The sequence below is a fragment of the Apiospora marii genome (genome assembly GCF_038362585.1).
Source record: "Apiospora marii strain CBS 49790 chromosome Unknown utg000009l_segment0_segment0, whole genome shotgun sequence".
Taxonomy (NCBI): Eukaryota; Fungi; Ascomycota; class Sordariomycetes; order Amphisphaeriales; family Apiosporaceae; genus Apiospora; species Apiospora marii.
Window position 1 is genome coordinate 1,358,807 of NW_027117381.1, and position 27,951 is coordinate 1,386,757.

At 54.7% G+C, this 27,951-nt stretch overlaps 11 protein-coding genes across 11 annotated transcripts; 4 read left to right on the forward strand and 7 right to left on the reverse strand.

The window, feature by feature from the left end:
• Window positions 1-256: 256 nt before the first annotated feature.
• On the reverse strand, window positions 257-1,705 carry PG985_011962 (cholinephosphotransferase 1; the record flags this gene model as incomplete). The annotated part of the gene is made up of 3 exons (XM_066831729.1): window positions 257-1,276; window positions 1,372-1,497; window positions 1,580-1,705. Coding segments are annotated over 3 exons (1,272 nt in total), but the record flags the coding sequence as incomplete, so codon positions are not given.
• Window positions 1,706-3,511: 1,806 nt separating this feature from the next.
• PG985_011963 (uncharacterized protein) lies at window positions 3,512-4,217 on the reverse strand (the record flags this gene model as incomplete). The annotated part of the gene is made up of 3 exons (XM_066831730.1): window positions 3,512-3,913; window positions 3,974-4,062; window positions 4,112-4,217. The coding sequence occupies 3 exons, from the start codon at window positions 4,215-4,217 to the stop codon at window positions 3,512-3,514; spliced, it is 597 nt and encodes a 198-aa protein (XP_066679780.1).
• A 2,825-nt stretch (window positions 4,218-7,042) lies between these two features.
• Window positions 7,043-8,288, reverse strand: PG985_011964 (uncharacterized protein; the record flags this gene model as incomplete). The annotated part of the gene is made up of 3 exons (XM_066831731.1): window positions 7,043-7,391; window positions 7,501-8,153; window positions 8,208-8,288. The coding sequence occupies 3 exons, from the start codon at window positions 8,286-8,288 to the stop codon at window positions 7,043-7,045; spliced, it is 1,083 nt and encodes a 360-aa protein (XP_066679781.1).
• Window positions 8,289-9,650: 1,362 nt separating this feature from the next.
• Window positions 9,651-10,059, reverse strand: PG985_011965 (N-alpha-acetyltransferase 38-B- NatC auxiliary subunit; the record flags this gene model as incomplete). The annotated part of the gene is made up of 2 exons (XM_066831732.1): window positions 9,651-9,881; window positions 9,949-10,059. 2 exons carry the CDS (start codon window positions 10,057-10,059, stop codon window positions 9,651-9,653), a joined length of 342 nt encoding a protein of 113 aa, XP_066679782.1.
• Window positions 10,060-10,559: 500 nt separating this feature from the next.
• On the forward strand, window positions 10,560-14,339 carry PG985_011966 (DNA excision repair protein; the record flags this gene model as incomplete). Its single annotated transcript, XM_066831733.1, has 1 exon — window positions 10,560-14,339. One exon carries the CDS (start codon window positions 10,560-10,562, stop codon window positions 14,337-14,339), a length of 3,780 nt encoding a protein of 1,259 aa, XP_066679783.1.
• A 376-nt stretch (window positions 14,340-14,715) lies between these two features.
• PG985_011967 (uncharacterized protein) lies at window positions 14,716-16,482 on the reverse strand (the record flags this gene model as incomplete). The annotated part of the gene is made up of 1 exon (XM_066831734.1): window positions 14,716-16,482. The coding sequence occupies one exon, from the start codon at window positions 16,480-16,482 to the stop codon at window positions 14,716-14,718; it is 1,767 nt and encodes a 588-aa protein (XP_066679784.1).
• Window positions 16,483-17,941: 1,459 nt separating this feature from the next.
• On the forward strand, window positions 17,942-19,072 carry PG985_011968 (DNA glycosylase; the record flags this gene model as incomplete). The annotated part of the gene is made up of 1 exon (XM_066831735.1): window positions 17,942-19,072. One exon carries the CDS (start codon window positions 17,942-17,944, stop codon window positions 19,070-19,072), a length of 1,131 nt encoding a protein of 376 aa, XP_066679785.1.
• A 432-nt stretch (window positions 19,073-19,504) lies between these two features.
• Window positions 19,505-20,608, reverse strand: PG985_011969 (uncharacterized protein; the record flags this gene model as incomplete). The annotated part of the gene is made up of 3 exons (XM_066831736.1): window positions 19,505-20,057; window positions 20,119-20,385; window positions 20,436-20,608. The coding sequence occupies 3 exons, from the start codon at window positions 20,606-20,608 to the stop codon at window positions 19,505-19,507; spliced, it is 993 nt and encodes a 330-aa protein (XP_066679786.1).
• Window positions 20,609-22,289: 1,681 nt separating this feature from the next.
• Window positions 22,290-23,519, forward strand: PG985_011970 (uncharacterized protein; the record flags this gene model as incomplete). The annotated part of the gene is made up of 2 exons (XM_066831737.1): window positions 22,290-22,378; window positions 22,442-23,519. 2 exons carry the CDS (start codon window positions 22,290-22,292, stop codon window positions 23,517-23,519), a joined length of 1,167 nt encoding a protein of 388 aa, XP_066679787.1.
• Window positions 23,520-24,728: 1,209 nt separating this feature from the next.
• Window positions 24,729-26,240, forward strand: PG985_011971 (uncharacterized protein; the record flags this gene model as incomplete). Its single annotated transcript, XM_066831738.1, has 3 exons — window positions 24,729-24,887; window positions 25,304-25,683; window positions 25,787-26,240. 3 exons carry the CDS (start codon window positions 24,729-24,731, stop codon window positions 26,238-26,240), a joined length of 993 nt encoding a protein of 330 aa, XP_066679788.1.
• Window positions 26,241-26,884: 644 nt separating this feature from the next.
• On the reverse strand, window positions 26,885-27,715 carry PG985_011972 (uncharacterized protein; the record flags this gene model as incomplete). The annotated part of the gene is made up of 1 exon (XM_066831739.1): window positions 26,885-27,715. The coding sequence occupies one exon, from the start codon at window positions 27,713-27,715 to the stop codon at window positions 26,885-26,887; it is 831 nt and encodes a 276-aa protein (XP_066679789.1).
• Between the last annotated feature and the right edge of the window lie 236 nt (window positions 27,716-27,951).

The window sequence follows — 27,951 nt, forward strand, 5'->3', positions numbered from 1 at the left end:
ACGGGCTTCTTGCAAGACCACGCTGTATGCAGTAGTTTCTGATTAAAGATATATACCAATGCGGACCACCGGCGGCGGCCCGCAAGAAAGAGTCGGCGCTTTCCTATCGAACGACGACAATAGCTTTTATGATGGAACCCCAGCCGTGAGTAAAAAAGTCACCACGCTTTCATGAGCGTGACGACGAGGCTCCGCTACGGCAATGTAGAAAGGGAGTCTATACCGAGGGCTAGCTATCCAATGTTATAGATAGAACCTACAGTTCCTTCTTTCCGTTAGTAGCGGCCTGCTGCTCTTCCTCCAGCTTCTTCTTGTTTTCAAGCTGCTTCGCGTGGGGGATCGTCAACGCATTGATGCCCAGGAAGTCGCAGATGGCATTGACGACCAGGAAAGCCCAGCGGAAGTACACGACGCCGGCGAACACAAAGTAGGCGCAAAGGTAGTAGTATTCGTGATCGGCAGAGATCTGCGCGAACCCGAACCGGGGCAGGTTGCCCAGCACGGCGCCGCCCACAAGCGGCCACAGCATGATGGTCCAGTAGGGGAACGGCTGCTTGGTCAGATGCGCCAGGATCATCTTGGTCGTCATACGGCCAAAGACAAAGGACATGGTGAGGCAGAACAAAACCAAGTGGTTTTCCTCCCGCAGGGTCGAGTACGGCGAGTACATCCAAGCACCGATGGAAAGCGTGTAGATGGCCATGGGTGTCCACTCGAGGAACACCGGGGCGACCGGGAGGTTTTGCGCTCTGCGAGCCTTGACGACGTTGTAGACGCAGAAGGGGATCTGGCTGGTCACCAGCGATCCCACGATAAGCAGAATCCAGATGTCGCGAATCGAGTACTCGCCGACGAGCTGTTCGTATCCCAGCAAGAACTTGGGTCCCAGAAGCTCAATGAACGGCGTGGTCCAAATATCCGGTCCGTAGATGCCAGACAAGGCCATGACGGCGCAAGCAATGAGCAGCCCCTCGGTGGGTCCATTGATGACGCCAAGGTATAGCGTATGCGTGTGGTACGTCTCCCACGTCGAGAAGAACATGGGGAGACAGGGACACAGGGCAGTAAAGACACCCGACTTGGAAGTTCCCAGCGCCATGGCACCAGTTTCCAAAAGACTTGCCAGGGTGCAATTCAGCGAATCGATGCCGTGGTCGAAGAGCTCGCCCAGACCGCTCGAGGTGCCGGTTCGACGGGCTTGTTTGCCGTCAATGTTGTCCATTGTCTGGTACATAAAAAGGCCAAAGGCAAAGCTGAGGTACATCCATCCGGGGCCCTAAATCGATCAAACAAACATCCAGCGTCAGCCCAGGGCACAAAAAGGAGGCGCGGCGCATCGTCCGAGCGCAAAGGGAGTGGGAGCAGGCATACCGGTCCGACCAGGTCTGGGATGAATATCACCAGCAAGCCGATATTGGCCAGGATAAAGAAAAACCCAATGAGGGTGACCATGTTCGGGGCCAGCCATAGCGGAAGGAGCTCAACGACCGCGTTCCACTGTAGCACCTCTTAGCATATTGTTCTTCGTTTTGATTCCCCGGCAAGGGGCAGGGCCAGGGTCGGGCTGGTGCATGCATACGTAGGGTCGGAGTATGTAGTGGGACACTGGCGACAAGTCGACGGCCGAGTACTTGTACGACTTGAGGTGTATCAGGGCATCATCCGAGATGCATTCGGCGGCCGCCGATTCTAAAAAACGCCATGGCTATCAGTACCAGTCCGAGAGAGAGGAGGCAAGGCGCATCGTGGGCGGTTGGTGAAAAGTTGTCTCGGAGGGAGGGGCAGTACCTACTGCTATTGTTGTTCGGAGCCATGTTTGCTTTGGTGTATACGAGCTATCCGGTTTGCACCTGAGTGCAAGCAGGTCTGTTGGTCGCTGAACTTTGATCCTGCGCGATAGCCGATTTTCGAGAGGAGGGCGGTTTTAAAGGGGTCGGTCCCCTAAAGTACGTGGAGCGTGGAGAGGCGCGGCGTGGGACTTTTGTATGCGATTTGGCATGTGAAGTGTCGTGTCCTCTTGTGGTACCTGACTGATCGCCTGCAAGACGTGGGCTCGAATTGATTGTCTAAGAGTAAAGCATGGTGGATAGTGAATATACTGCTTGGGTAATACAGATGCGACTGTGACTGGGGAAGACGGGAAACAAAACAATCGGTGAACGGACAAGCTCTGCTAGTTTCGTTGGGAGGGCGGCGCCGTTGAAGTCGGGAAACGGGGATTATATTAAGCTGCTTGTGGGGACCTCTATTTTTTTGTCCCCTTCCTTCTTCATCAGATCAAATCAAATTTCGATCTTTCCTCGCTGGCAGCCTTGGACGAAAATCAAGATCAAGTATTGGAGGGGAAAGAACCACATGATCTTGATGATGATTCAGAGCGCCCGGCGCTGTTTCGCCCACCATCCATGCTTTTGTTTCTTGTTTGTGTTTTCTTGGATGAAATCATCACACAAATCAGGCGTCCTATCGCGAACCACGCGCCTGGCGTTGGTTTCTATAGGCAAAGTTTCGCTGTGGTGGCCCTAGACCCGCCCAGGAACATTGATTGCTTGCTGGCCATGCTGTCACTTACCTAATAAACCAGGGGTGGAACGGGTACACACACAGTCCCAGACTTCAGTCCAGGCACGACACTTTGCATGTGATACCCACCTCCGGTAAGCACTTAGCACGTAGGTGAGCTGCCACCCAATGGGAATTGAGAGGAGCAAACTGCATTCGTGATGATTTCGCGGCAAACAACTACCAGGCTCGTTTTTACGATTGATATGCAGGATATATCTGTTTGCTTCAGTTTGTGATGATTGCTGGACAATGTGGTGTGAACGGGCGCTGCTTATAGCTGACATCCCACACACAAATCCCTAAAATGGGGTGCTTATCGTCAGGCAGTTGCGTTCCAACATGTACACAAGTACGCCCATTAATAGGTGTTTGGCCGAGGGTTACACAACCCGTAGCACTCTATCACGTATGACACCGGCATTACATGACGCAATCAATCGAGGGGGCATATCGTCACACACATGATACACATATTGGCTGATTTTCTTCAGCTGATTTTGAAACAGTAGTTGGATGCTTCATGCTCGGAACTTGTGCGTTCCAAATCTCGTGGTAGTATATTATTACTGGTGTCATGGCCAGTTTCGCTGCGCTTTTGATCATTTCGTATCCAAGAATGAATGTGGACTGTGTAACCCAGATGAAGGACATAACTCCGGTTCTATCAGACTGTCTCTGAGACAGTCTTGATAGCCAACTTGCTCCAGTGGTATGCGGCCATAACATGTGGCATTTCCTTCCCCCGCAGCATGATCCCATGCTCCCATGCTATTAATTATGAGACCCATTCTCAATCAAGAGTTGGTCATCCCGTTTATCCGACTACTAAGGAGCAGCTGACAGCTCGGCCCGGATCGAGGCTGCCAACGCCCCCCTGTCATGCTCCGCCCATAATCGGACGAAGCTATCATTTTTCCATTTAACCCTTGCCGTATGGCTTCTCCGTTTATAGGACGTAGCCAAAGCCGAGGACCATGCCGGCGGCGACAGTCACAAGGCTGAAGAGGCTACCCATCTCGAGAGGGGCGAGAGGGGCAGCACCGGACTTGGGCTTGTCCGTGGAGCCGGCGGGGTCGAGGCCGTTGTAGACAACGTTGGAGTCGGCCGGCGAGGAACCCGACGACGTGGCCGACTCGGTTGCGCTCGATGTGCTGTTGGGCTTTTGAGGGTTGCGGGCACCACAGGGGTGGTTCTCGCGGCAGTCGCTAGAGCATTCGTTGTTCGATCCACACTTCTTCACGCACTGGGTTCCCCACTCGGTGCAGGTGAAGTAGGGCAGAGTAAGAGTGTATTCGGAGATGTTGGGTTGCTTGTTGTCGGAGCACACGCATCCATAAGTCAGGGCTGTCTATTTCCGGTGTCAGTCAGTGCCCTCCGCGTTTGCTCGTCAACTGGTTCGAGCACTTACGGCATCGCAGGTGTTGGTAATGGGCTTGCCAGAGGATGTCTGTTCGCAGATGATGGGGCAAGTGGCGATCTCAGAATCGCACCAGTATCCTGGACGATATTAGTTTATGGGCATAGAGCTTTAGAGCGGAGGACATACTCCTAGTGCTCATGGACACAGATTTGGGGTCGATGACATAGTCGGCCTGGGCAGAGGCGACCAGCATAGTGGCAACCGCCACAACGGTAGTCTTGAACGAGGGCATTGTGTAATGGATACGAGATCAGATATTATGGATATGAGTGCGAAAGTTTGGGCTCTTTGTATCAACTCAGGTTAGCAGGGCAACTCAAACAGGTACGTATGTACTGTGGCATAGTAGACGAAAGGGTTGACAAGTTTGACCACGACGGCGGCCGTTGGCAAAACTTCTCAAACTGGAGTGTAAGTGCTCACATTTTTCTAGGCCTGGCACTATGCGACTGGCGGGGGATTAGAAGCACAATGCTATATTAACAACCGGAAAGTGATTGGGGAAATGTTATATGCAAAAGGGTGCGAAGAGAAGCGAGAAATAGCGATGGACCGGGAACGAGTGCAGGTCACGATGAGGTGCAAGACAGGTACGGGATGAGGGAGAAGAGTTCGAAGCAAGAGTGACGGGGAGGGAGAGGGTTTCTATCAACGGACTGCATACTGTACAAACAGTCCGGGGTTATATTACCCAGCAGAGCTTGGGTAACGGTGAGAGGGAAAATAATAAAATAGGAGCTTATCCTTGATGCCGTTCTACGATCTTAGCGTGACATCCCAGCCCCTCTAGTGCCAAATATCCAATGTTGATATGCGAATGGCAGGGGTTGTGATTGACCCAAGCAGCCACCAGAGTGACCAAGCTTGCAGGCGACATGGAGGTCTGAGTGGGTTAGCGGTACAGTACATACACCCCCGTCCTGGCAGGGTTCTGGAGATGCACGCTGCACATCCCAGCTCCAGGGTCCTGTTTCTTTGATAGGCACTTACCTACACAGAGTACGTCTTCTTCGCCGAGAGTCTAATCTGCAGGCAGGCCGTTGTTTGTCGCAGACAGACAGGCTCCAGGGTGCCCAGAGACAAGAGGATGTCATCGTACTGCACAGTTGATAGATTACCCTACGCAACCTCTAGTGGCGGTTGTCTCAACGGATTGGCCTCGATGGCTTCGCATCGCGAAACGTGCGTTGCCCCTACGCCGCTCGTAAGTGACTTGAATCCGCCTGGTCGCGCGCCCTCTCGATGACGGGGTCGTCTCTGGCAACGGACCCCAGCCGATAAGCGCTCGTAAGTTCGTAAATACAGTGTGGTGTAGCAGCAGCCTGGAAGCACCTCCCCAAGCCTCCCTATCATTGTTGCGTACAAGTGGCACTGCAGCGCTCATCGTGTTGGGAAAAAGATGGGGAGAGATCGTGGGTCTAGGGGTCATCCTTGTGCTGCTGTCTTACACGGCCGACCCCGGCCTTTTTTTTACTCTCCTCTTGAGCCTCCAAGCTCCAAAGCTGCAGGTCGCTCCCTAGCTCGGGCCCTAGACTGCTCGGATGGCGCACTGTTTGTTCAGCCCGCCCAGCCCAGTGTTTGTTGGGTTGGCTTGCCCTCTGTGTCTCTCGAGCACCGGCAGTAGTACACTGACCAGAACACTCACTGACCAACAATGCAGATCTTAGGCAGGCAATCACGAAAGCATTGGTGGTTCGTGTTGACCTGACCGCTAAAACCGTATGTTCCAAGATCGGGGTCCCGGAGCCAGACGAAGGAGCGAGCGAGGGAGGAAGTTCCATCGAACGCACACTGCGAAAGGTTGTGGAGCGTGCCGTGGAGAAGCGGCCAGGCAGCTTATCATTGGGCTAGATCCTTGGCCGGACGCCTGAATCGGTAACTCTGATACGAAGGAGAGAGGGCAACTTGGGTGGGATGATGTGACGGGACAACGCAAGAAGGAAAAAGCCTACCTACACCATCCTTTTTTGCCGCCAGTCAGCCAGGGCCGATCCTCGTATTGAATGACTCTAGAGTGTTCGTTTTGCATACGGCCATAGACAGAGGGGCTGGCCATTGCTGCAACTGCTGTCTATTCGGGACAAGTCGTACGCACCTCAGAGGGTGTGCGACCCTTCCCGCCCGCAGACAATTGCGCGTCCCAAACACGGGGAAACGACAACGAGAGATGCAAATGTACACTCACCTTACCGTATTTCGCAGTGCTGCTATCTGCTGATGGTCACCTGTGCAATGGCGGCGGAGCATTTCCTCATCTTCGCAGGCATTATTGGCTCTTGGTAACCCGACGGTGCAATTGCAGAATGGCCTGTCCCCGGGGCGTCCCCACTCTGCGTGCTACTACCGCTACTACCGCCGCTGGTCTTTGCGACCATCGACAGGCCCAAAATCCCCATCCAGACATTTAGAGACAGCCATTCTCAATGCATCATCCTGGCTTTGCCGTCCGCTGACCATTCATCTGGTGTCGTGTACGGTGTCTCTGGAAATGTCCAGGGCAGTGTCTTGTTTTTCTTCCTCAGTCAACAAAACTGCAACGTCGGAAACTTCAAAAAGGGTTGCAGTGTTTCATCCAGATCGTATCTGCTATCGGCGTTCTCTCCCCAAAACAGCCGATTTAGAAGGTGATTTCCACAAACTAGCACTACTGGAAGCTTGGCTCTCCCGCTCGAGGCCGCTTCTTGGTCCGCCTTGGGCCCGGAATCATCCAGCTCCCGGACATTGACAGGGTCGTAAACTTGTATCTCCTTCTCCTGTCCCTCGTGTCCCGGGGGCTTAGCAGTATCGCGAGCTTCAACTGCAACATTACCCAATCAATACCCGCCCGTTAATAATCATGCTTCACTCTATTATGATATCTGCAATATATACAATACTCGATATAGCTGGAAAATCAGGCGGTAAAAGGAGTACAGAGTGCGCTAACCATTCTTAGGTATTTAGACATTATCATTTGACAGATCGTAACATTCTTAATTCGACCGCGAAATCCGTAATAATACCCTTGGTCCTTGGTGGGGATACGATAAGTTCCCACCCTTTTCTCCAATACCATGCCTAATGGCCCTCCAGAAGCGCAGTCAGGGTCTGCAGGGCGCCTCCACGCTCAGAACCACGTTTCTTCCGCTTGCTCAGCTTCCTGCGGATCCGCGCCATCAGACCCCCTTTACTGGCTTTGAGCATGGTCGCGTGGTCGCGCCCGCCGCCGCAGTATAGTCCCATATACGGGCCGCCCTCCGTGAAGAAGACTCGCTGGCATCGGGCCTTCCTGTTGCTCCAGCCGTCGGCGGGGTCGTCGGTACCGTGGAACACGCAAAGCGTATCGCCTCCTCCGCCACCACTGCCGCCTAGCGACACGAAGTTTCCGTGCCCAGGCCCATAGGGTCCCCTTGCCGCCCCAGCCAGCCTGGAGGAGGGGTTCCTGGCCTTTGGGCCACGCCCGCGGGTCGAGGGGATCGCCGCCGCTGTAGTGCAGCACCGCCAGCTTGTACTCGTGCGTCCAGCTGCCGGCGCACGAGTAGACGATGCCCTTCCAGCCGCCGTCGGGCGAGCTGAGGAACTGGGGCCCCTCGTTGATGCCGTGGTCGCCGTTGCCGTCGCGCGAGAACTCCCACGGCTGCTCTGGCGAGCTGATGACCACGGGACCCCCGCACCCGTCCGCCGCCATGGTCGGGTCGTCGAGCTTCATGATGAAGAGCTGCTGCATCAGGTCCGAGTCGTCGTAGTTGTCCAGCGGCCAGCCCGAATACACCATGTACAGCTCCCCGTGCAGCGTGAAGACGGTCCCGTCGATCGCCCACTGGTCGGGCATGCCGTGGATGCGCCCCAGGAACTCCCACTGGCCCTGCGTAGGGTCTTCGTGCGCTGGGGGGCCGCCCAGCACGTACATGCGGTGGCTCTTGTTCCCATGCTTAGGGTGAGCCGCGGCGTAGTAGATATACCATCTTCCAAATATGGCGTGCAGTTCAGGCGCCCAAAGGTCGGCCGAATGTGCGGTGCCAGGCGGAGGAGTCCTGTGGAAAAAGTAAGCATGCGTGCCGCTGAGATCAGGTGAAGCTGGTCGGTAGGAGGCTACAAACCATATTGTCTCCTTCCTGGCTGATTCCTCGAAACTATCGAGGGTCTTCGAAGACCATATCTCAATTTTATTACCTCCGGAAGTAAACGTCTTTGAACTTGATTAGTACTACAATGAAAATGCGGCTTGCCGTGGAATGCATACCAGGTAGTAGATGCCATTGGCATAGACCATGAAAGGGTCCGGCGTGCTGACTGAGGTGAGTGTTTGGCAAGAGTGGTCCATGATGGTCTGGGGACGTTCTTGCCGACCCGCAAGTTGGAAAGACCGCGTTGTTGGGTTAAACAATTAACGACTCAGCATCGTTGGTATTTTGATGCCTGTCCACATCTCCACCACCAGGGTGCCCCTTAGAAGAAGGCGGGTATATGACGTAGGCTCAGAGCGGATCGCCCGTTTCCGTTTGCCCGGGGCGAGGCTTGCTCTAACTGAAGTATGGATCAGAGTGTATCAGTCTTTGCTTTGCTTGTCGGATTCCCGCAGGATGCAGATACAGGGTGTGGGGAAGTGCGATATTTTGAGTTGGACAAGAAATATGCGGTTTGGAACGTCTTGGATCGACCGGGTGTTTTTGTTTCAGAGTTTCATATCGTGCATATCACAAGGTGACACCCCACAAGTCAACGGTGATAACTACATAAGAAGGATCTCTGAAAGCGGGTGACAGTATGATGGCTTTCCTTGATTTGTGATAACTGCCTCTTATTGTGAGACTAGAATAGCTAACTTGGGTTATCCGGGTCCTGCCCAATATCCCCATGATCGGCAGTACCCGTCTAATGTGATATGGTCTTATATTCAGTCTTTCCCGTTCAATATATAGTGATTACTGATCAGTGTATGTTCTTTCTGATCATTTGTTCTCACAATTTGCTCGACTAACTTTGTTAGAAAGACAAGCACCGCAAGGTCCAATAAGACACCCATACGCATACAGCGTCTTGCTCTTGTTCATAACGAGTAATATCTGCCGAATGTTTACAAGCACATTCGTACAACCTCTTTGAGTGCCTCCTCCATGGCTATGGATGACCCTGTTGACCTCATGTCTTATCCAAGGTTTAGCCCCCGTCTGCAACGAAAGAAGAAGGCTGGGTATGCGTGCCAAACACCATGTTATTGGCTGTCATGCTTGCGTAACCTGATGTACAAATACCGTTGCCTCATGCATATACGCAGCTGCACTCCTGCAACTCGACCCAACCTCTCGCTTTGGCGCCATCAGCCAGGCTTGCTATGTCGAGCACCTAATTGTTATACTGCCTGCAAAACCATGAGTCTCCTTTGACATATCTCGTGTCCAGTATTGGATTCGCGACGATAGCAATATGGCAAGACGCTCCATAACAATGTTGTGTACGAGAAGTCGAACAGTAATTCGGACCCCGTAAACCCAAAAACCCTAGAACATGTCGGCATGTCCCGGTTCTCGGCTATGCCACCGGTTCCCAGGCTGACCAGGATTGCGGAAACTAGCTTCGCGCCGCAATCATAATTGGTGGTCGCACAATGCAGACAGCAGCCCCAAAAGAGCGTTTGTGTCGGGCATCCCAAGTGCTTCGCGGGTGGTGTAACGGACGATCAGGCTCAGACATAGAGCGCCCTCTGGCCCAAGGCGGATTTGTTCTTCAGTTGGCTAACGAACTCCTCGACCTCCATCTTGACGATGTGCTCGCCGGGGACGACAACTAGGCCTAGGTATCTCGAGGTCATCTCTGCCTTTACGGTCCCTGAGCTGGAGTTTGCTGCTGCTTCTGCCAATTGCTTCTGAGAGGGTTGCCGGTACTCATGGGTTAGAGCCAGCACAACATTTCGGTTCTGGATATTCGGTCAGTCGGAGGTCCAGACGATATGCCATGAATAGTGGTGAATTTGGTGGGCTTACTGCATCGGTGCACTTGAAGGTGCCTACAAACATCCTCGAGTCTGTCGCATAAACCCGTAAGGTTTTGTTGATGAGCGAGTTGAGATATGTCTCGGCCTCGGAGGACTCCATTGTGAAGTTGCAATTGGAAGACCGGCGGAGAGGGCCTAATACGTCTATCGCAATCGGTAGTGTCAAAGACGGGAATTATATGAGATCCTAGTCGTTCCAGATGCAGATCAACAATACATCACCATGCGGCTCAGAGAAGGTCAGATAGTGGTCGGGGTTAGAGGGGCATCCAGCATTTGGTGCCAAGTGGGATAGATGGACGCTTATCGATTAGTTCAATTGAGCCACCCCGGTCAGTCGGTCGCGGTGGGACGCGCTAAACTCGGAGTCATCGTCATCGTCACAGGCAGCCATCCAGAAATGCCATCTAATTAGCAGTGCTTCATTCTTCGCGCCTTTTCAGTCTGAGAAGCTGGATGACTATCCCAATCTTTTACAACGACTCAACAGGCAGGTAGGATGCTGAAATTTGCTACCCTGCCAAGCTCGGCATGAGTTCTTATCGCCATTTATTCATTCGAATGCGCCAGTGCTAGCCGGTCCTCAGCTGAACATCCGCCATGGGTGTCAACGGCCTCTGGACCGTGGTTCAGCCCTGTGCGCGGCCAACGAACCTCGCCACCCTCAATCGCAAGCGACTGGCAGTCGATGCTTCCATCTGGATATACCAGTTTTTGAAGGCCGTCCGCGACAAGGAGGGCAATGCGCTGCGGAACTCCCATGTTGTTGGCTTCTTCCGGCGCATATGCAAGTTGTTATGGTTCGGCATCAAGCCCGTCTTCGTCTTCGACGGCGGCGCCCCCAGTCTCAAGCGCCAAACAATCACGAGCCGAAAGCGACGCAGAGAAGGCAGGCGTGATGATGCTGTGCGCACCGCCGGCAAGTTGCTGGCAGTGCAGATGCAGCGCATAGCTGAAGAGGAGGGCGACAAGCGCCGGAGACAGCTGGAACTAGAGAAAGAAGGTGCCGCCCCTGCGCCCGTAGAGGAGCCCGTAGAAGAGCTACCGGCTGCGGACCAGCTCGTCTACGTCGATGAGATAGGCATGAACCAACAAGAACGCCAGCAAAGCAGGAAATTCTACAAACAGGACGCATACCACCTTCCCGAGTTGCCCACCAATATCGACGGAATGGGGAAACCCGAAGACCCGCGTATAATGAGTGTCGAGGAACTTGAGGAGTATGCTAGACAGTTTCAGAGTGGCGAGGACATCAATCTCTACGATTTCAGCAAAATTGACTTCGAAGGCGAATTCTTCATGAGTCTGCCGCCAGCAGATCGTTATAACATCCTAAATGCCGCCCGACTACGCTCTCGGCTGAGAATGGGTCTGAGTAAAGAACAGTTGGAAGATATGTTCCCCGATCGCATGGCCTTCTCCAGGTTCCAAATTGAAAGGGTACAGGAGAGAAACCACCTCACTCAACGGCTCATGAAAGAAGCCGGAATGACTGGCCTGGACCTCACCATAAATGGCAGCGCCCGTATTGCCGGTGAAAGGGACCGCGAGTATATCCTTGTCAAGAATGATGGCGCGGAGGGTGGTTGGGCTCTTGGTGTCGTCAGCCGGGAAAAAGATATAGGGGAGATGCACAAGCCAATCGATGTTGACGAACTAGAGTTCCAATACCAAGCCAAGAACGAAGAAGATGACCTGGAGGACGAGGATGACTTCGAAGATGTACCCATCGAAGGGCTGAACAGGTTGCCCAAGATCTCAAGCCAAGTCGCACGTTTAGCTGAGCAGAGACAGCAATTTCTTGCCTCGATGCAATCGAATGCCCACATCAATGATGATGTTGCAGCCGACGACGAGGATGACTCCTTATTTGTCCAGGATCCAGATGCCGCAGTTGACAGTCTGTTCGAAGCTCGATCAGGCAACGAGCTGGGTGGCGACGAGGAAGAGGATCTCAGCCAGGCTATCGCCATGTCGCTCCAGAATCAGCACCAAGCCGCCGACAGTCCGGGTCAAGATGAAGACGAAGCAGATTTTGAAGATGTGCCTGTCCCAGACTGGACCCAGAAGGCCGTTGAGCCACCAAAGCCCGTGACAGCTTCAAGTGGCAGTATGATAGCTCACATGGTCAACAATAGGGCAAACGCAGCTGTCCCCAAAAGGCGACGTAGTGATGCGAGCGACGATAGTGACGTGGATCTGGGTGCAGCCATGGCTGCAGCAAAGAAGAAGAAAAAGACAACAGCCCCCTCCAAACCCCGGCCCGCCCCGACTTTCTCCAATGTTAAGAATCCATTTGATGGGCCACTGCCATTTGAAAAACTCGACTGGAAATCCAGCATATTTGGCAAGAAGCCGGAACAGAAGAAAGCCCCGCCCATTGAGGTAGAGAAGACGGGTAAAGAAGCCAACGACGATGATCTTGCAGGTGGCTTCGAAAAGACCGCCGAAGATGACGAGGAGGATCTGCCTGGTGGCTTTACAAGGGATGTCGAAGAGCAAGATGCTCCACGGCCACTGCCGCCTTGGATGACATTGGACGCGTCAGATATACGCGAGCAAGTGAAGGACCAACGCGAGCGAGTTAGAGAAATCAACGAGGAGGATCGCGAAGCCGCTCTTGAAGAGGAGAAACGCCGACGCAGAGACGCCATCATAGAGATCCAGTCGTCAGATGATGACAGTGATGTCGAGATTGTTGATGCGCCTCCAGTACGACCAAAGACGCCACCAAAAGAGCCAGAACCTCCACAGCTGTCGCCAGCCACTCTGGCCAAGGTTGATCCGCCACAGCCTACGACAGATGCTATGCAAGATGATTCTATGCCTACAATGGCCTCTGAGAGCGATGCCACGGGTGCAAAGGAGGGCGCCACTGAGAGCCCAGATGGAAAACATTCGCCATCCCCAGAGCCAGAATTCGAGGATGTTGAAGTGACAGCTGCTGAACCAATGATCGAAGATAAGGAAATGGTAGACGGTACTCCAGAGCCAGAATTTGAGGACGTCGCCGCCCCAGAGCCAGTGAAGGATACCGATGTGCTTCAGCCGGCAGATGCTGGGGATTCTGCTTTCGAACCCGAAGTCATTACGACTGAAACCAGAGAAATGGATGGTGAACTCTTCGTAAACGACGACGGAGGCTCAGCTGCCGAAGATGATTTTAGCGATCCTGAAGATGAGGAGTTGTTTGCTCAGTTGGCCGAGGAAGCTGAGGAGCACGCGAGATTTGCCAGCCAACTGAACAATAAATCGGAACAGGAGAACCAGGAAGCTTACGAGCGCGAGTTGAAGGCCCTGCGCACACAGCAGAAGAAAGACCGAAGAGATGCGGATGAGGTCACCCAGATCATGATTACCGAATGCCAGGCTCTCTTGCGGTTGTTCGGTATCCCTTACATCACCGCTCCCATGGAGGCAGAAGCCCAATGCGCCGAGCTCGTTCAGCTGGGTCTGGTAGACGGCATCGTGACCGACGATTCCGATACGTTCCTCTTCGGTGGTACGCGGGTCTACAAGAACATGTTTAACAGCAACAAGTTTGTCGAATGCTATCTTGCCAACGACCTGGAGAAAGAGCTGTCCCTATCGCGCGAGCAGCTCATCTCTCTGGCGCATCTGCTGGGATCCGACTACACCGAGGGCCTGCCCGGCGTCGGTCCCGTGACGGCCGTCGAGATCCTCTCCGAGTTCCCCGGCCGCGAGGGGTTGGAGGAGTTCCGGGACTGGTGGCAGGACGTCCAGACGCAGAACCGGCCCAAGGAGGCCGACGCGGGGTCCAAGTTCCGCAAGAAGTTTCGCAAGGCGCAGGGGACCAAGCTGTTCCTGCCGCTGGGGTTCCCCAACCCGGCCGTGTTCGAGGCCTACCTCAAGCCCGAGGTCGACGCCACGCCCGACCCGTTCCAGTGGGGCGTGCCCGACGTCGACGGCCTGCGCCGCTTCCTCATGGCCACCATCGGCTGGAGCCAGGAGCGCACCGACGAGGTGCTGGTCCCCGTCATCCGCGACATGAACCGGCGCGAGGCCGAGGGCACCCAGAGCAACATCACGCGCTACTTCGAGGGCGGCGTCGGCGTCGGGGCCAAGGAGGCCTTTGCGCCGCGGCAGCGCGCGCAGACGAGCAAGCGCATGGTCGAGGCTGTCAACAAGCTCCGCGCGACTGCGGTCGTGGAGGGACTTAGCAAGGAGGCGCCTCTGGAGGCTGCGGCTACGCCGGCTGCCGGTGGGAGAAGCCGCAGGGCTAAGAAGACGGCTGCTGTCGTGGTCGACGATGATGGCGAATCAGAAAACGTGGACAACGCTGAGGACGGCGATGATGATACAGTAGAAACTAGACAACCGAAGAAGAGGGGCAGGAAAGCTAAAGGCACGGCAGCGTAAAGACGCGTTGTATGGGGATCAAGCGCTGTTGGGATTGCTTTGATGCGGCCATGTATGCCTATGTTATGTAAGATTCGTTATCTAGATACCCAATGCAATAACAGCCCTCAACTGCCCTGGTTCACATTCCCTTCCGACCTCTTTTGGACTTTCTTTATTGAACAGTTTCAGTCTGGTGTTCCACACTGGACACATTTCGTTTCGCTAAAATTGATAGAGGCTATTTCCAATCTCTCACCCGCATTACTCCTATCCTTTCAACAGCAACCAAGCACATGGCTTCAGATTTGCCAACCCAATGTTCCAACTCTTTGGTAGCGACGGTCGAGGACGTAAGAACTCAAACTATAGCAAGTACGTGGATTTTGCACGCAGTTCAAGAATTGTAGTCTCTGATAACAAAAGAAACGAGCTGTTCAGCCATGGCGTACAGCGTCGCCTGCGGGTGACCACCCAGGGGTATAGGGACGATACTCGCATCCGCGACCCGCAGTCCCCGGACGCCCAACACCTTGCCTTCTGTATCGACGACTTTCCCCATGGCCGCCGTACCGCCGGGATGGGCATGAGCCAAGCCCGTCCGCCGGATCCTGTCCTCGAGTACCTCGGGGCTGGCGTCCGCCGTGAGCGGGACGAGGTTGGCACCAGTCTCGGTGCTGGTGTCCGGGCCTTCTCCTGATTCTGCCGCGGCGCCGATCTTGCCGATAAAGGCAGGGGGCGACTCGCCGGCCACGATGGGCTGCATGGCGCGGGTCGCCAGCATGGCCTTCAGCGTCGTCTGGGCCGCGTACACGAGCGTGTCGCGGTCCAGAGCCGTGGATAAGTGGTTGGGCTGGATGCGCGGCGCGTCGTCGGGGTCGCGCGATCGAATCGTCACGGTGCCCCGCGAGGTGGGACGGAGCAGCATGGTGGAGGTGGCGATGTGCGTGCCGTCGAGCGGGATGCCGGGGATGGGCGGCACGTACAGGGTGATGACTTCCCAGGTATTCCGTTGCGGGGGCGGCTGCCCGGTGGTGGTGTCGTTTGATAATCCGGTCTTCTGGTGCTTCTCAACGATCTCGGCCGGGAGAGGTTGGGAGACCACCCAGTCCCAGGGAAGCGGGCTGTTGGAGAATTTCGGGTGCTGGTTCTGGTGGAAGGCGGCGCTTCCCAGCGCGTACCCGAGTGACGGGTCGCGTAGGCGGTAGGCCAGGTACAGAGCAAAATGGTCGTGGAGGTTCTGGCCCACGTGTGGCGCGTCGCGCACGATGGGAATATCGTGCGCCTCGAGGGTGGTAGAGGGGCCGATGCCCGAGAGCATGAGCAGCTGCGGCGTGCGCAGAGCGCCGGCGCACAGGATGACCTCCTTTCGTGCCGTGATTTTGCGGCCGTCGGCCAGCTCCACCCCCGTCGCGGCGCCGTCCTCCGAGAATTCCACTCGGCGGACGAGCGTGCTCGTATAAACGCGGACAGGGTTGTCGTCGCCATCGAGAGGATACACGGTCTGGGAGGGCTGGCGCATGCCGTCTCGCGCGTTCTCGTACATCTCGGCCAGGCCGGTGTTGCGGCCATTCTTCCGACGGGGGTTGGACTCCACGCCCAGCTCGGTCCAGGCGTCCCTCACCGGCTCGCGCAGAGGATACTTCCGGACGCCCGACTCGCCGACGGACACAGGGGCGACTTGCATGGGGCCGTCGAACCCATGCTGCTCGGGGTCTGTTCCCGCTTCGGGGTCGTTGCTGTCCGACAAGAAGTGTTCGGTTTTGCGGAGCCAGGGCTTCAGACCGCCGTAGCTCCAACGTTCGTCCCCGACGGCTGCGGCCCAGTCGTCGTAGTCGGCAGCGTCGGCACGCAGCCAGCCGCCGAGATTGAGGATACTGCCCCCGCCCAGCACTTTGCCGACGTTCAGCGTGTGTACACGGTCGGCCGTGCCGGGCACAGGCTCGGTCTGGAAGCCATAGTCGTAGTCGCCCCCGAGCAGCGACAGGCCGCCGAGGAAGCTGGCCGCCGCAGGGTTGCCAGACGGGTCGGGTCCCGCTTCTAGCAGGACGACCTGGGGCTTCTTCCCACCGCCGCCGTCGGCTCGGCTAAGACGGGAGGCCACGACACAGCCGGTGAGGCCTCCGCCAACGACGATATAATCAGCGGGAGCGATATCTGACATAGTCCTCAGTTTGACCACGAATGAATAACGGCAAGTGAGGATCGCGAAGAAACAGCACAATACGATCGAGAAGCAGGTCCCCTTATGTAGCCAGGGTGGTTCTGAACCCTTACATTTCTAGCGCAAGTGCTAATCTCTATCCGAGGAGTCTTGCGTTCAACAGCAGGGAAAGAAAGTTAGCATCACTGCCAATCAATCGACATGCATATCTGACATGGGGCTTCAGCAGAAGGCGTACTTTTGCCCAGACAGGAATGGGTCCGAAAGCAACCAAGATACGTGTCCGTCAGCACTTGTCCAGCTTCGCATGGGTTCGGGGAACCCCCTTGATCACAGTGATAAAACATTGGAAAGAGGCGACCTATTGTAGGCAATGAACCGCTGCAGTTGGCTCTTTTTCCTGATGGGATATCTTCGGCGTAGTAAACCCAGCCAGAACCTCGGGACTGTGAGTCCTGACCAATAACTCCAAACCACCAGGGAACGTCGGTCATAGTGAAGTCAGACTTAAATCACTCTGAGCCAAACTTTGTACAGTAACAGCTCGTCAACCTCGTCTACTACTTTGTTTGGGTCAGGCGAAATGCCTCATAAGGCAGGCGGTTACCTTTACCAACCTCTGCTGGACATAATGCTGTGTAATTGCATTGTCCAGTACATACGACCACATGCACCTGACAGCTAGGGATCCCGTCCGCTCTCCCATATATAAGCAGGTGACAGCCGGATTAGTAGTTGCGTCGGTGACGAGCAGCGAATCCCCGGTGTTGTATGTTTTTTGGTTTTTGCATGGTGTTTTGACAAAGCTGATGGATACTATTTTTATACGGTGCTAAGGCGAGCGCAAATCGGATCGTGGGGTTGGTTCCCGCTAAGCTTCACGAGCAACCCCACAAGTGATGCCAGTGCTATGTATGATATCATCCGCTTGAAGGAATAATCGCTATGGGTTCCCCTACGCCCAAATAGTGAATTGTCAATATTAAAGATTCTCAGAGCTGGTTCACCGTCTGATATATGAACTTGACGCAAGAGACAGTAGAGTCAGTCCGCACTTTTGAACGACGCCATTCGCAGGAGTCGTTGCGCTAAGGCAGGCACAAGTCTTGGGTGGCGAAACACGGCAAGGATCATGACTGAATCTTTCCGCATCTGGCTGTTAGTAACACTTTAGGTACTTTGCTATATGCATCAAACATCACATCCCATCAAGCATATTTAATAACAGGACCAATTTGATCTTGTGAAACCACCGTTGCCAGTACAGCTTACCGTAATTGCTCAGTTGCCAGACCAGCTGGTATAAGAGAAGGAAGTCGCGAGTGTATGCCATCGGAGCTAGAACTGGCGTCGCTTCCGTTGCACAGAACAACAATCATCAGTCAAGACTCACCCATCACCACCCAACTCCGGGAAGGAAGTTGCGAGCGTACTCCCAGCGTCTCTTCTATCAATTGTAATGGATCAAGATCCAGAGCAGTCAGTAGATCAGACTTCACCCATCACAGCACACGTGCAACCCAGCTTCAAGGGCCGTCTGCAACTTCATGACTTCATGTATCAGAACCCTTCAACGAAAAGCAACCCAACCTTCAAGTCTCCTTCGCCTATACGGCGAAGTGCTCGTCATCTCAATGTAACCCCGTCGTCATCATCAACCAACATGGCAGGAACACCAATCAAGTCCGAGTTCTCAGATGTTGAGACATCATCTTCCTGGTCAAGAAAAAGAAAGCGCCCGACCATCGATGCTGTTGATTCCGTCGATGCCGTCGAAGCTGACCTCTCAGATTCATGGGTAATCTTGGAAGAAGACGACTGGAAGGATGACAAAGAAGAAGCAGCAGCAGCTCTCGCCTTGTACTACGGTACCAGAATGGTCCCCAACTCCAAGAAGCGTGTCCGCGGCCCCAACGCCTACGCGCCGCCCGAGGTGTACGCCCACCTGCGGCCCTTGCCCGACATCCTCGCCCCGAACCTACTGGTTCTCTTCATTGGCCTGAACCCGGGCATCCAGACATCGCACACAGGCCACGCCTACGCCCACCCCTCAAACCTATTCTGGAAGCTACTGCACTGGTCGGGCCTCACCCCAGTCCGCTGCCAACCCGAGGAAGACCGCACCTTACCCGAGCGCTTCGGACTCGGCAACACCAACATCGTCAGCCGCCCCTCGCGCAACGGCGCCGAGCTGAGCAAGGCCGAGATGGACGACGGCGTCGCCGTCCTCGAGGCCAAGATCCGCGAGTACCGCCCCGAGGTCGCTTGCATAGTAGGCAAGGGCATCTGGGAGAGCGTCTGGCGCAAGCGGCACGGGCGCAACCTGCGCAAGTCGGACAACTTCGCTTACGGCTGGCAGCACGAGTCCGAGAATATGGGCGTCGTGAAGCCGACGATCTCGGAAGAAGGTGTCGAGGAGGAGGACGGATTCAAAGGCGCTCGTGTCTTCGTCGCTACGACTACCAGCGGACTGGCAGCGGGCATGCGCCCGTCGGAGAAGGAGGCAATCTGGAGAGAGTTGGGTGATTGGTGTATGGCCAGACGGCAAGAGAAGGAGTTGAAGGCGGAGCAGGCTGAGAGCTCCTCATGACCGCAGCAATTCTCGACAGCCATGGCATGATGTAAACTAGATCTACCGCGATGACCTTATAAGACTCGACTTACAACATTCGACTTACAAGATTCGATTTTTTTAGCGACCATGTTACATTGGTCGATTTCCATCGCATAATACAATGGAATACAACTTCACATATTGAGTTTTATCTGGAATACTGTCAGGCCTTGCGGCTAGTTTTTATTGACTGAACTATGGGACATCAAAGGGGTATAAAAGTATGCTCAACCTGGGTCACTCTGCCAGGCCGAAACCATCCCAGAACGATCCAAACCCGGAACGCCAAGAAATGTTTCCCACCAGGTCGACCAAATCGTAAGCAAGCGTCATGCAGTGAGCGTAATATGTACAGAACATTAATTTGACATGAGAAGGTGAGACTAGGCATCATTTGCGAAGCCAAATTTAGACAGCGTAGGCGATGGCAAAACCAGTCGCGACAACGGGCCACCAGCCTGCAGTGTGGAGCAGGGAGTGCATATCGATGCCGGCGCTCGAACTGCCGTCGTCGCTCGAGGTATCGTTGGGGATGGTACCATTGATGATGATGGTCTGTTTGCCGTTGATTTCGCCGACATTGACGACGGACTTGTTCAAGCCATCGTATGTACCGTTACCGATGATGTCGTCGAGGTACTTCTTATCTCCGTTGTCGTCGCATCCACAGTCCGAGTACTTATCGCACAAGCACTCAACGGGCTTGGTCTCGTTCTTGTCCGTTGTGGCGTTGTGGTAAGTGTAGGGGTGGTGGTATGGGTAGCTGTAGGCGCCATACAGGAAGGCGCCGGCTCCAAGACCGATAGCACTACCAATCAAGAGACCAGGGACGATGCCGCTGGGAGATCGGCTGCCTGGACCGTAGGAGTTTCGCGCTCCACCGCCGTAATATTGGCCTCCGCCGAATCCGGATCTAGGTGGAGGAGCTCCTCCCACAGCAGATGGTCGACTGTGCGTGATGCTGTTAGTGAGACCGCCCCGTGTAATCAATTTGGATGTTGGAAAAAGATAACAATGCTTACCCTCCGCCAGTTGATCCCCCGCCAGTTGAGCCTCCTCCTCGGCCGCCTGAGCCGCCTGTCGATGATCCGCCGCCTGTTGATCCACCTGAAGATGATGAGCCACCGCCTCTACTACCACCGGAAGAAGAACTGCCGCCCGAGGAAGAAGAACCGCCACCTGAGGATGAGGAACCACCGCCTGAGGATGAGGAGCCACCACCTCTGCCACCGGAAGAGGAGGACCCACCAGATGAGGAACCACCACCGCTGGAGCTACCGCCTCCGCGACTAAAGGACTGTCAATAATCGAACAATTCGGGGGGATGCAAGTCGCTTACCCCCCTCCCGCACCACCTCCTTTACGCTTATAAATGTCCGTATCCGCGCGCTCCGAATGTTGGCTCCCTTGCGACTGCGAGTCTAGAGCGACGTCTTCCGAGATGGGAACTGCAGCGGCGTTTGCATACTGCGTAATGGCCGTCAAGGCGACAAACGTCTGGCTGAATTTCATGATTGCGATTGGTTGTGGTCGTTATTGTCGACTAGTGTGAGTAGAAAAAAAGAAAAAGAAAGAAGTGTCCGACTCGTGCCGGAAACAAATTTCACAATCACCGGTTGTTGTGGTTGATGATGTTGTTGGGATGTGGCTTTATAATATGGAGACTGATGGGAATGCGCTGTACTTGTAGGTTAAATAGGTGATGTCCGGATGCGTTTCAAGAGCCTGGGGAGAAACAACTGGAACAAGGTGACCCCGTGCGGTAGGGGACGCTCGGCGCTGTCGACACTTTTTGTAGCCACCATCTGTTTAAGCGTGTTTGCCAAGACGATGAGAGCAAGGGCTCCTCCTGCCTGCTTGCCTGCTAATTTGCGCGATGACCGAATGGTCGCAAGGCACAGAAGATGGAGCATGACAGTATGACTGCTAAGCGTCAGCCAAGACTTTGGAATCCTCTCATCGCGGTGTGGTGTGTGGCAATGTCCATCCTACTGTAGAGCAGAAATGGTTCCCCCGTTGTTTCGCGGCGCTATTTGAGTTGGTTATTCCCTTGCGGCTAGCGGGTTAGTACTTCAATGGATCCATCGATGGGTAGGTTGCTTTCGTCGGTAAGTATGATGAGTACACAGTTAACACGCCACAGTGATTGGGTCCAGGCCAAGAAGGGCTGCTGGGCCAAGATCTTTGACGAGAGGCACATACAGGCGATCGATGCTACCTGTTGTATTCAGGGAATTGTATGCGTTTGAAGGAATGATATGACGTGGGCAGTTATTCCTGGTGACAACTCAACCAACATACTGTACGTTGGCAGCAGCTGCCAGCTTCCCGTTTCCCCTCCACAGGCACTACCTGGGACCTGCCATCCCAGTAAGCCCCGAGATCTGATGGGTCTGGAGCTTAGCATTGAGGCCCTGCTCTCTTGGCTTTGCGCAGAAATAACCGAAAAACTCAAAACAGGGGACAGGTGAGTTGTTAGTTTTGCCTGTTAATGTTTCGCATCAAGCCCTAAAACTCAGCAACCGCGTTCGGTTCGGAATTGGTCGCGAGTCGCGACAGTCTTAAGCGAAGAAGGCGGAAGGTGTGATAAAAGATCCATTATTGAGGCAGTGACGACTTTTCGCCCACGCCTGACCAGAATCCCCAACCTTCTAGCGCCCTTCTGCCGGCGCAGTGGCTGTGGCTGGGGGGCTCTAGGTAGCAACTTTCGCGCTGCGCCCATTGGTTGGTTTACTTGCTGGCCTGCATCGACCCTGCGTCTGACTGCAGCTGTAAGGCGAGTTCGTTATTTGTTAGTGAGTCCAACAGGCTGGGCATCCAATACCCATCTTATCCGGCGCGCATCAATCGAGCACTTTTGCCAAACGCGGGGAAGCGAGCTCATTGTTGACTTACTTTGCTGACAGATCGTTGCCCTATTCCGTCGGGTTCGGTCTTTGCGAGATCGACCTAAGAGGCCGGTGCCGTTAGTATTTGATCGCCACTATCATCTAGTCAACCTCGGCCGAAGGCCTGCCTGCATGTACCCGTCCGGATAATTAAGAACGGCGCATCCAAGACCCCAATCACGCTACATACCTGTCACTGCCCCTTTTGGACGCAACCGGACCCCCTTTGGCTTATTTGGTGCTTTCCCCAGGCAACAAATACCAAGCCGGTCTGTATTGGTACTTGCAGGGGCGGCACATGAAAGATGGCCGATTCTGGGAACTCCGATAAGAGTCTGTTGTCCCGCCTCAACGCTCTCAAAGGGACGACCATAAGCCTCGATAAGCCCGCAGTGTAAGTAGCACCGGCACGCATCCAAGGAGAGGAGATACGTTATGCTGACCCAGGAATCTCCAGTCCTACCACCGCCACACTGACAGATGATCAGCCACCTTCAAAAGAAGATGCTCTTTCAGAAAGATTAAAAAGCTTGCGGGGCCAGGCGGCCTCTCCGCCTGCCCATCATCCGGGCAATGCTGGCCCCGGTGCTGACATTCCTGGTCCGGCACCCCGCCCTTCTGGCCCTTCTGCCGCACAGCCTCAACCGGATGACGCAGATCTCAGCACAGACAAAGGCAGATCGGACCAAAGCCCAGAAACCGCCTCTCAAGGCGCTGCGCAAGGCACTCAGGATGTGGAAACCTTGCTGGACACCGACGATCAGACGTTGGAGGAGCTTCTTGCCGACCTAGGATCGGACGAGCAATGGCTCGAAGACATGGCCACCGAGTACGCCAATGATGAGCACCAGAGGATAAGCGCAATGCTAGATGAGCTCGGCAAACCCCGAGCAGAGAGCCCGCACTCGGCCAATTCTCAACATGAGTCTGATGACGATGATTCTGATGGTGAACACATGGCCCAAGAAGCCGACCATGTTCTTGCAAAAGCACAAGATGAGGTCGACTGGGAGAAGCTCAGCACACCTGATGCTGAAAGAACTCCTGCTCGAGCATCTGAATCTAGGAAAGAGCCAACTCCCACTACCACGGCGCCAGCGGGCTCGAAGGCGGACCCATTTGATCTTCCGAAAGTGCCGACTGATTTGCAAGATCCACCAGAGGTGCCGGAAATCCCACATGGTGATGCCTTTGAAGCCGAAATCGCGTCACGGATGGCAGCTTTGAAGGGATTGGGCGGCAAGGACTCGTCGCTTCCGTCAGCGCCTTCGTCAAGCATCGACGACTTGGGCCTGCCCGGAGTGCCGACATTTGCCCCTGAAGACCGTCCCGTCAAGGGCGTCTACAAGCGGTATGGCTACACGGACGAAGACCAGAAGTCGTGGTGCATTGTGTGCCTTGAGGATGGCGCCATCCGCTGCCTCGACTGCGAAGACGACATATACTGCGGAAGATGCTGGAAGGAGATGCACGTCGGGCCGCAAGCGCACTACGAAGATCGAGGGCACAGATGGGAGAAGTATGTGAAGAGCTGATGGGGAAAGGAGTAAGTCTTGGATGAGTTATTTTACTCGAGAATTTATACCACGATATTGGTACGCTCTTTGAGCTCTCTCATTCATCATCTCCTTTCCTCCAGTCAGCATAGCTTGCCTGCTCGTATAGCACAACCATCAGCAAAGCTCGGGCGAGTCCAGACCGCCACGCCGCAGTCGATAATGGTTGTACTACCCCCAACTCGCCGCCCCAGGGAAATGGCAGAGGTAGCGTCGTGGTACGGGTGCGACCAACCTCGGTCGCGCGTCCAATGTGTTGTTTACCACCAAATTCTTGATGACTCGAATACCCAAAGCTAGGCACACGGCTTGACAGTTCAAAGTATGGACAGCATCTTTTTCTTTATAAGACCACTGCCACGACCACACGACAATCAATGCCTGGCTCCTGTCTCACCCCAGCCTGCTTTTCGCTGCTTCTCGCTGCAGCGGCCTCTGCGAATGAAAAGGATTGTCTGGTGGGGGTGTCGTTGTTGCAGAATATGTGAGCCTGTAAGCTTGCAGGGCCAGCAATATTGTTGCATTAGGGCGTTTGGGATGTGCGTATGTCCTTTCGGACCTGTCACAATCGCACAACCACGTTTCCAAATTTTCTCAGTAATCTGCCCACACCGACTCGACTTGGGGTCGAGTAGCCTGATTGTTTGCTGCTTATCAAAGTCGTCGTCAAAGATCAAGACTAGTGATTGGGCCGCCCCCTTGATTGACGGTTTGGCTGTCTCGAACTCTGTTCGCGTATTTGGTTTTCTGGCCGCGAAGCGAAGTCCTGCCCTTCGCTGCCCACAGGCACCCAACTCCCAGACCCGGCTCTTGGGGGCGCCGAACGCGGTTAAATACATGGTCGATCACTCATGCAAGGACTAATCAGACGAGAGCTTTGCTATGAATAGCCCTCTCCCCCAGTTCTTTACCCCAGACCCAGACCCAGGCTCGACCAGACCGCCAGCAGCAGTCGTCGTCGTCTCATATATTTGTGTTATTAAATATCGATCACGTTGACTGGGAATGTAATTATTCGTTATCTGCTATTGACATCCCTCTCTCCCGGGAAAATAAACTGTGCCTCTTGCTGTTGGTTTCTGCTCCCTTTCCTTTCCCCATCAATCAATTATTATATTCAACTGGGCCTCGTATCTAGGCCTACATTGTGACCGTCCAAAAAGATTACTGCGCCATGTTTCCGCGGCTATGGCTATTCCTGTCTATACTCGGGAACAAGGCGGTGTCATAGCCGTCGCCATCGTCTGCACCTTGCTGCCGTTGCTCGCCATCGGCCTCCGTTTCTGGGCGAGGCAGGTTGTACACCGCCGCTTCGACGCCAGCGACACCTGGATCCTAGTTGCGTTTGTTAGTTGCCATCCCCAACGCCCCGACGCCCCGACTCCCCCCGCACCCGAGTTCCCGGGTTTGGCAGATCTTGGTCAAGGAGACTAATGTAGCCATCAACTTAGACCGCACTATTAGCCTCGTGGATCGGGGTTCTGTGTAGTATGTGACACTATTTTTATATATTCATTTCTTTTCCGTACTCTTTCTCATAAGTCTTTCGAGTGCCGCTGCTGACTAGGCATGTATGATAGTGGTCTTCGAAGGCGGTCTAGGGCTGCCTGAAGATATCGTAAAGAATACGTATGGAAGGGACGTCGGCATAGCCCACACCAAGGTAAACTTGCGTTGATCCTTTTCCCATGCCCCCTTTTCTCTTCTCTGTAGACTCCCCATACCAATTTAAACAGACACTGACCCACCGCGCGCTTCACCAGGCAGGCTACGCCTCCCTCATCGGCGGCGTCAGCGCGGCCTACCTCTGCAAGATCTCCATCCTGAGCCTGTACCACCGCGTCTTCACCCTCCCCGGGGAGCGGCTCCCCTTCTACGCCGTCGCCTTCGTCACGCTCGGCTGCGGGCTCTCGACCTGGCTGGGTTATTTTACAATTGTCCCCATTGCCAAACAGCTGGACCCGGATGCGCAGTTCACCGAGGCCGAGAAGAAGCGCAACGCCGATTTTCAGCTCTACACGGGCATCGCCACCTGCTTCACCGACGTCATGATCCTGTGTTTCCCGCTCGGCAAGCTGTACCGGCTGCGCATGGACCGCTGGCGCAAGATTGGGCTGATGGCCACCTTTATGGTGGGGTTTATGTAAGTAGTACTTGCTGGTGCTGGTGCTGGAGACGGCCGGCGCACCTGCGATCCGAGTGCGCATCGTTTCATTTCACTGACACGAGAGGATAAACGTATACAGAACTTGCATCGTGGCCATCGTCCGCACCGTAGCCACGTACGTCAACCTAAGCAACAGCGCGACGGTGCAGACGCTCTTCCGAGGCCTGGAGCCGACCATCGGCATCATCACCGCTTGTCTGCCGCTAATGCACCCGCTGCTCCGATGCAGCAGCCGGGAGGGCCGTGCTGATCGATTTACTCAGAAGCCCCCGCGAAGACAGCAGCGGCAGGAGCAGTCGTCGTCGAGCGCCGGCATCCGGAAGACGATCAAAGTGACGGTGACGTCGAGCCGCAACGGCCAGACGACGCTGCGGGGCTGGCGGAGCAGCAGCTCGTCGCAGGAGCCCCTGGGGGCGTCGGCGGCGGCTCCGGAACTGCACGAGGGGACGGAGCTGGCGGTTTATGGTACTCAACGGCGGGAGGGGAACGGACCGTCGTCGCATCCCGGGAGCCTCGCTTCGACGGCGGTATGATCGTCCATATTAACAGAACATGGGAGGGGGCTATCTTCATGCCGTATTGGGAGTAGTAGATTTATCAGACAGCACCACTCCTTGGAATGGGGGCGTGAGCCAGCGATACTATTGGAGCCGTTCCGGTCATTTCAGCCAGGCGGCGGACACCGGATCAGAGTAGGCTAGACACAATTAAGCGTTACATTTCAATACTGATATATGCTGAGAAATATCTCTGTACCGAGTCAACACCCGAGAGATGTCCAAAACACCGTGGAAAGCGGGTTAACGTTTAGATGATACTCAACGCTGGAATAACCGTTTATTCCGAAACATACCAATTTCTAATGGTTTAGGGAGTGTTTATTCCAGTGTACAGGTCAACTGCAGTTAGGTCGTGCAATGATTAGATCCAGCCTCTTCTCCTACGGCATTATCTAGAGGGTTTAAAACTACATCTTAAAGACAACAATCTTGTATCCTTCGGCCCCTTTCCATCACAACATTGCTATCTTTCCATAACTTTCCGAAAGTTCTCTTCGACATCACACAACACCACGGGCGGGGCAGTTCGGTTATGTAGGAGTTGGACTACGGCCTTTTCGGTGTTCAGGTTGATAAAAGCATGCTGCCACGGTTGCGTCATCATTAATGGTTGAAACTCAGAGACTGTGTGCTCTAAGAAGGAGGTGCGATGCCTGCATACTGCTGGGAATATGTCTGTAAAGGATAGGTTTACGGCTTACCTTTTTGTAAGGAGAAGGAGGACCTCGTGGTGGCTGCATCGCATCGAAATGCACCAAGAAAGTGCACTTCTCCAACATCTGGCTCCTCACCCCCCAACGTGCGAGATATGACCGGGGCGAAGAAACGTCCCGGTCTTGCCACAACAGCTCCGCACAGCTGTCCGAGTTCAGGCGGTCGAACATGGATCCGGGGAAGGTACAGTCCCAGCCCGGCTTCCGCGGGAACGACCCCAGACAGTTTAAGTTCCGAACAGACAGCTCGCACGTCCGCAGACCCTCCAGCAGACGCAGGCACTCGCCGAACTCTTCCGGGCAAGACTGGTCCCGCTGCGTCGGCACGATATGCCGTAGATGGCGGACCAACGGCCGCGACCTCTCCGGAATCGCCGCCACCACCGTGTGGATCTCAAACTGCTTGGAAGTGGGGTATCGATCTAATAGTGAACGGCGGCCAAGCTCGATGTTGGAGAAGTTCCAGCTAAGCCCGGCGTGCAGGAGCGCTTCGGACCAGAAAACGGGTAGACCCTCTTGAAAGGAGGTACGGCAAACGAAGAGGAGCTGCGGCGTGCCTTGAAGCAAAACCAGATGCGGGCTGAATCTCTGGCGCTCGCCTTTGCGGGCCAGAAGATGGGTGTTGGCGAAGACGTAGTGGTAGATGCAGAGGCGAAGCTCTGCGGGGAGGAGAAGGAACCCGACTTTGGGCGCTTGGGGGTCGTCCGGGCTGACTGGCGGTAAGCTGTCCATCATCTCATTTAGCTGGATGTCAAGCATGAATTGTAAGGATCCGTGGTACAAGACCATGGAGAATAGACTGAGATCACAGTTGCAAGGCCACTTGGTTTTATATTGCATGTCTGCCCGCATTGTAGGCACGTAAGGGGTGGCACATGACGGGCAATATGTCAATTGATGCAGGTTACCCCAACTTGGCATCTGCCAGCTGGAGGAGTGACGCTGGAACAACAGTGAGCGAGCACGTAGGT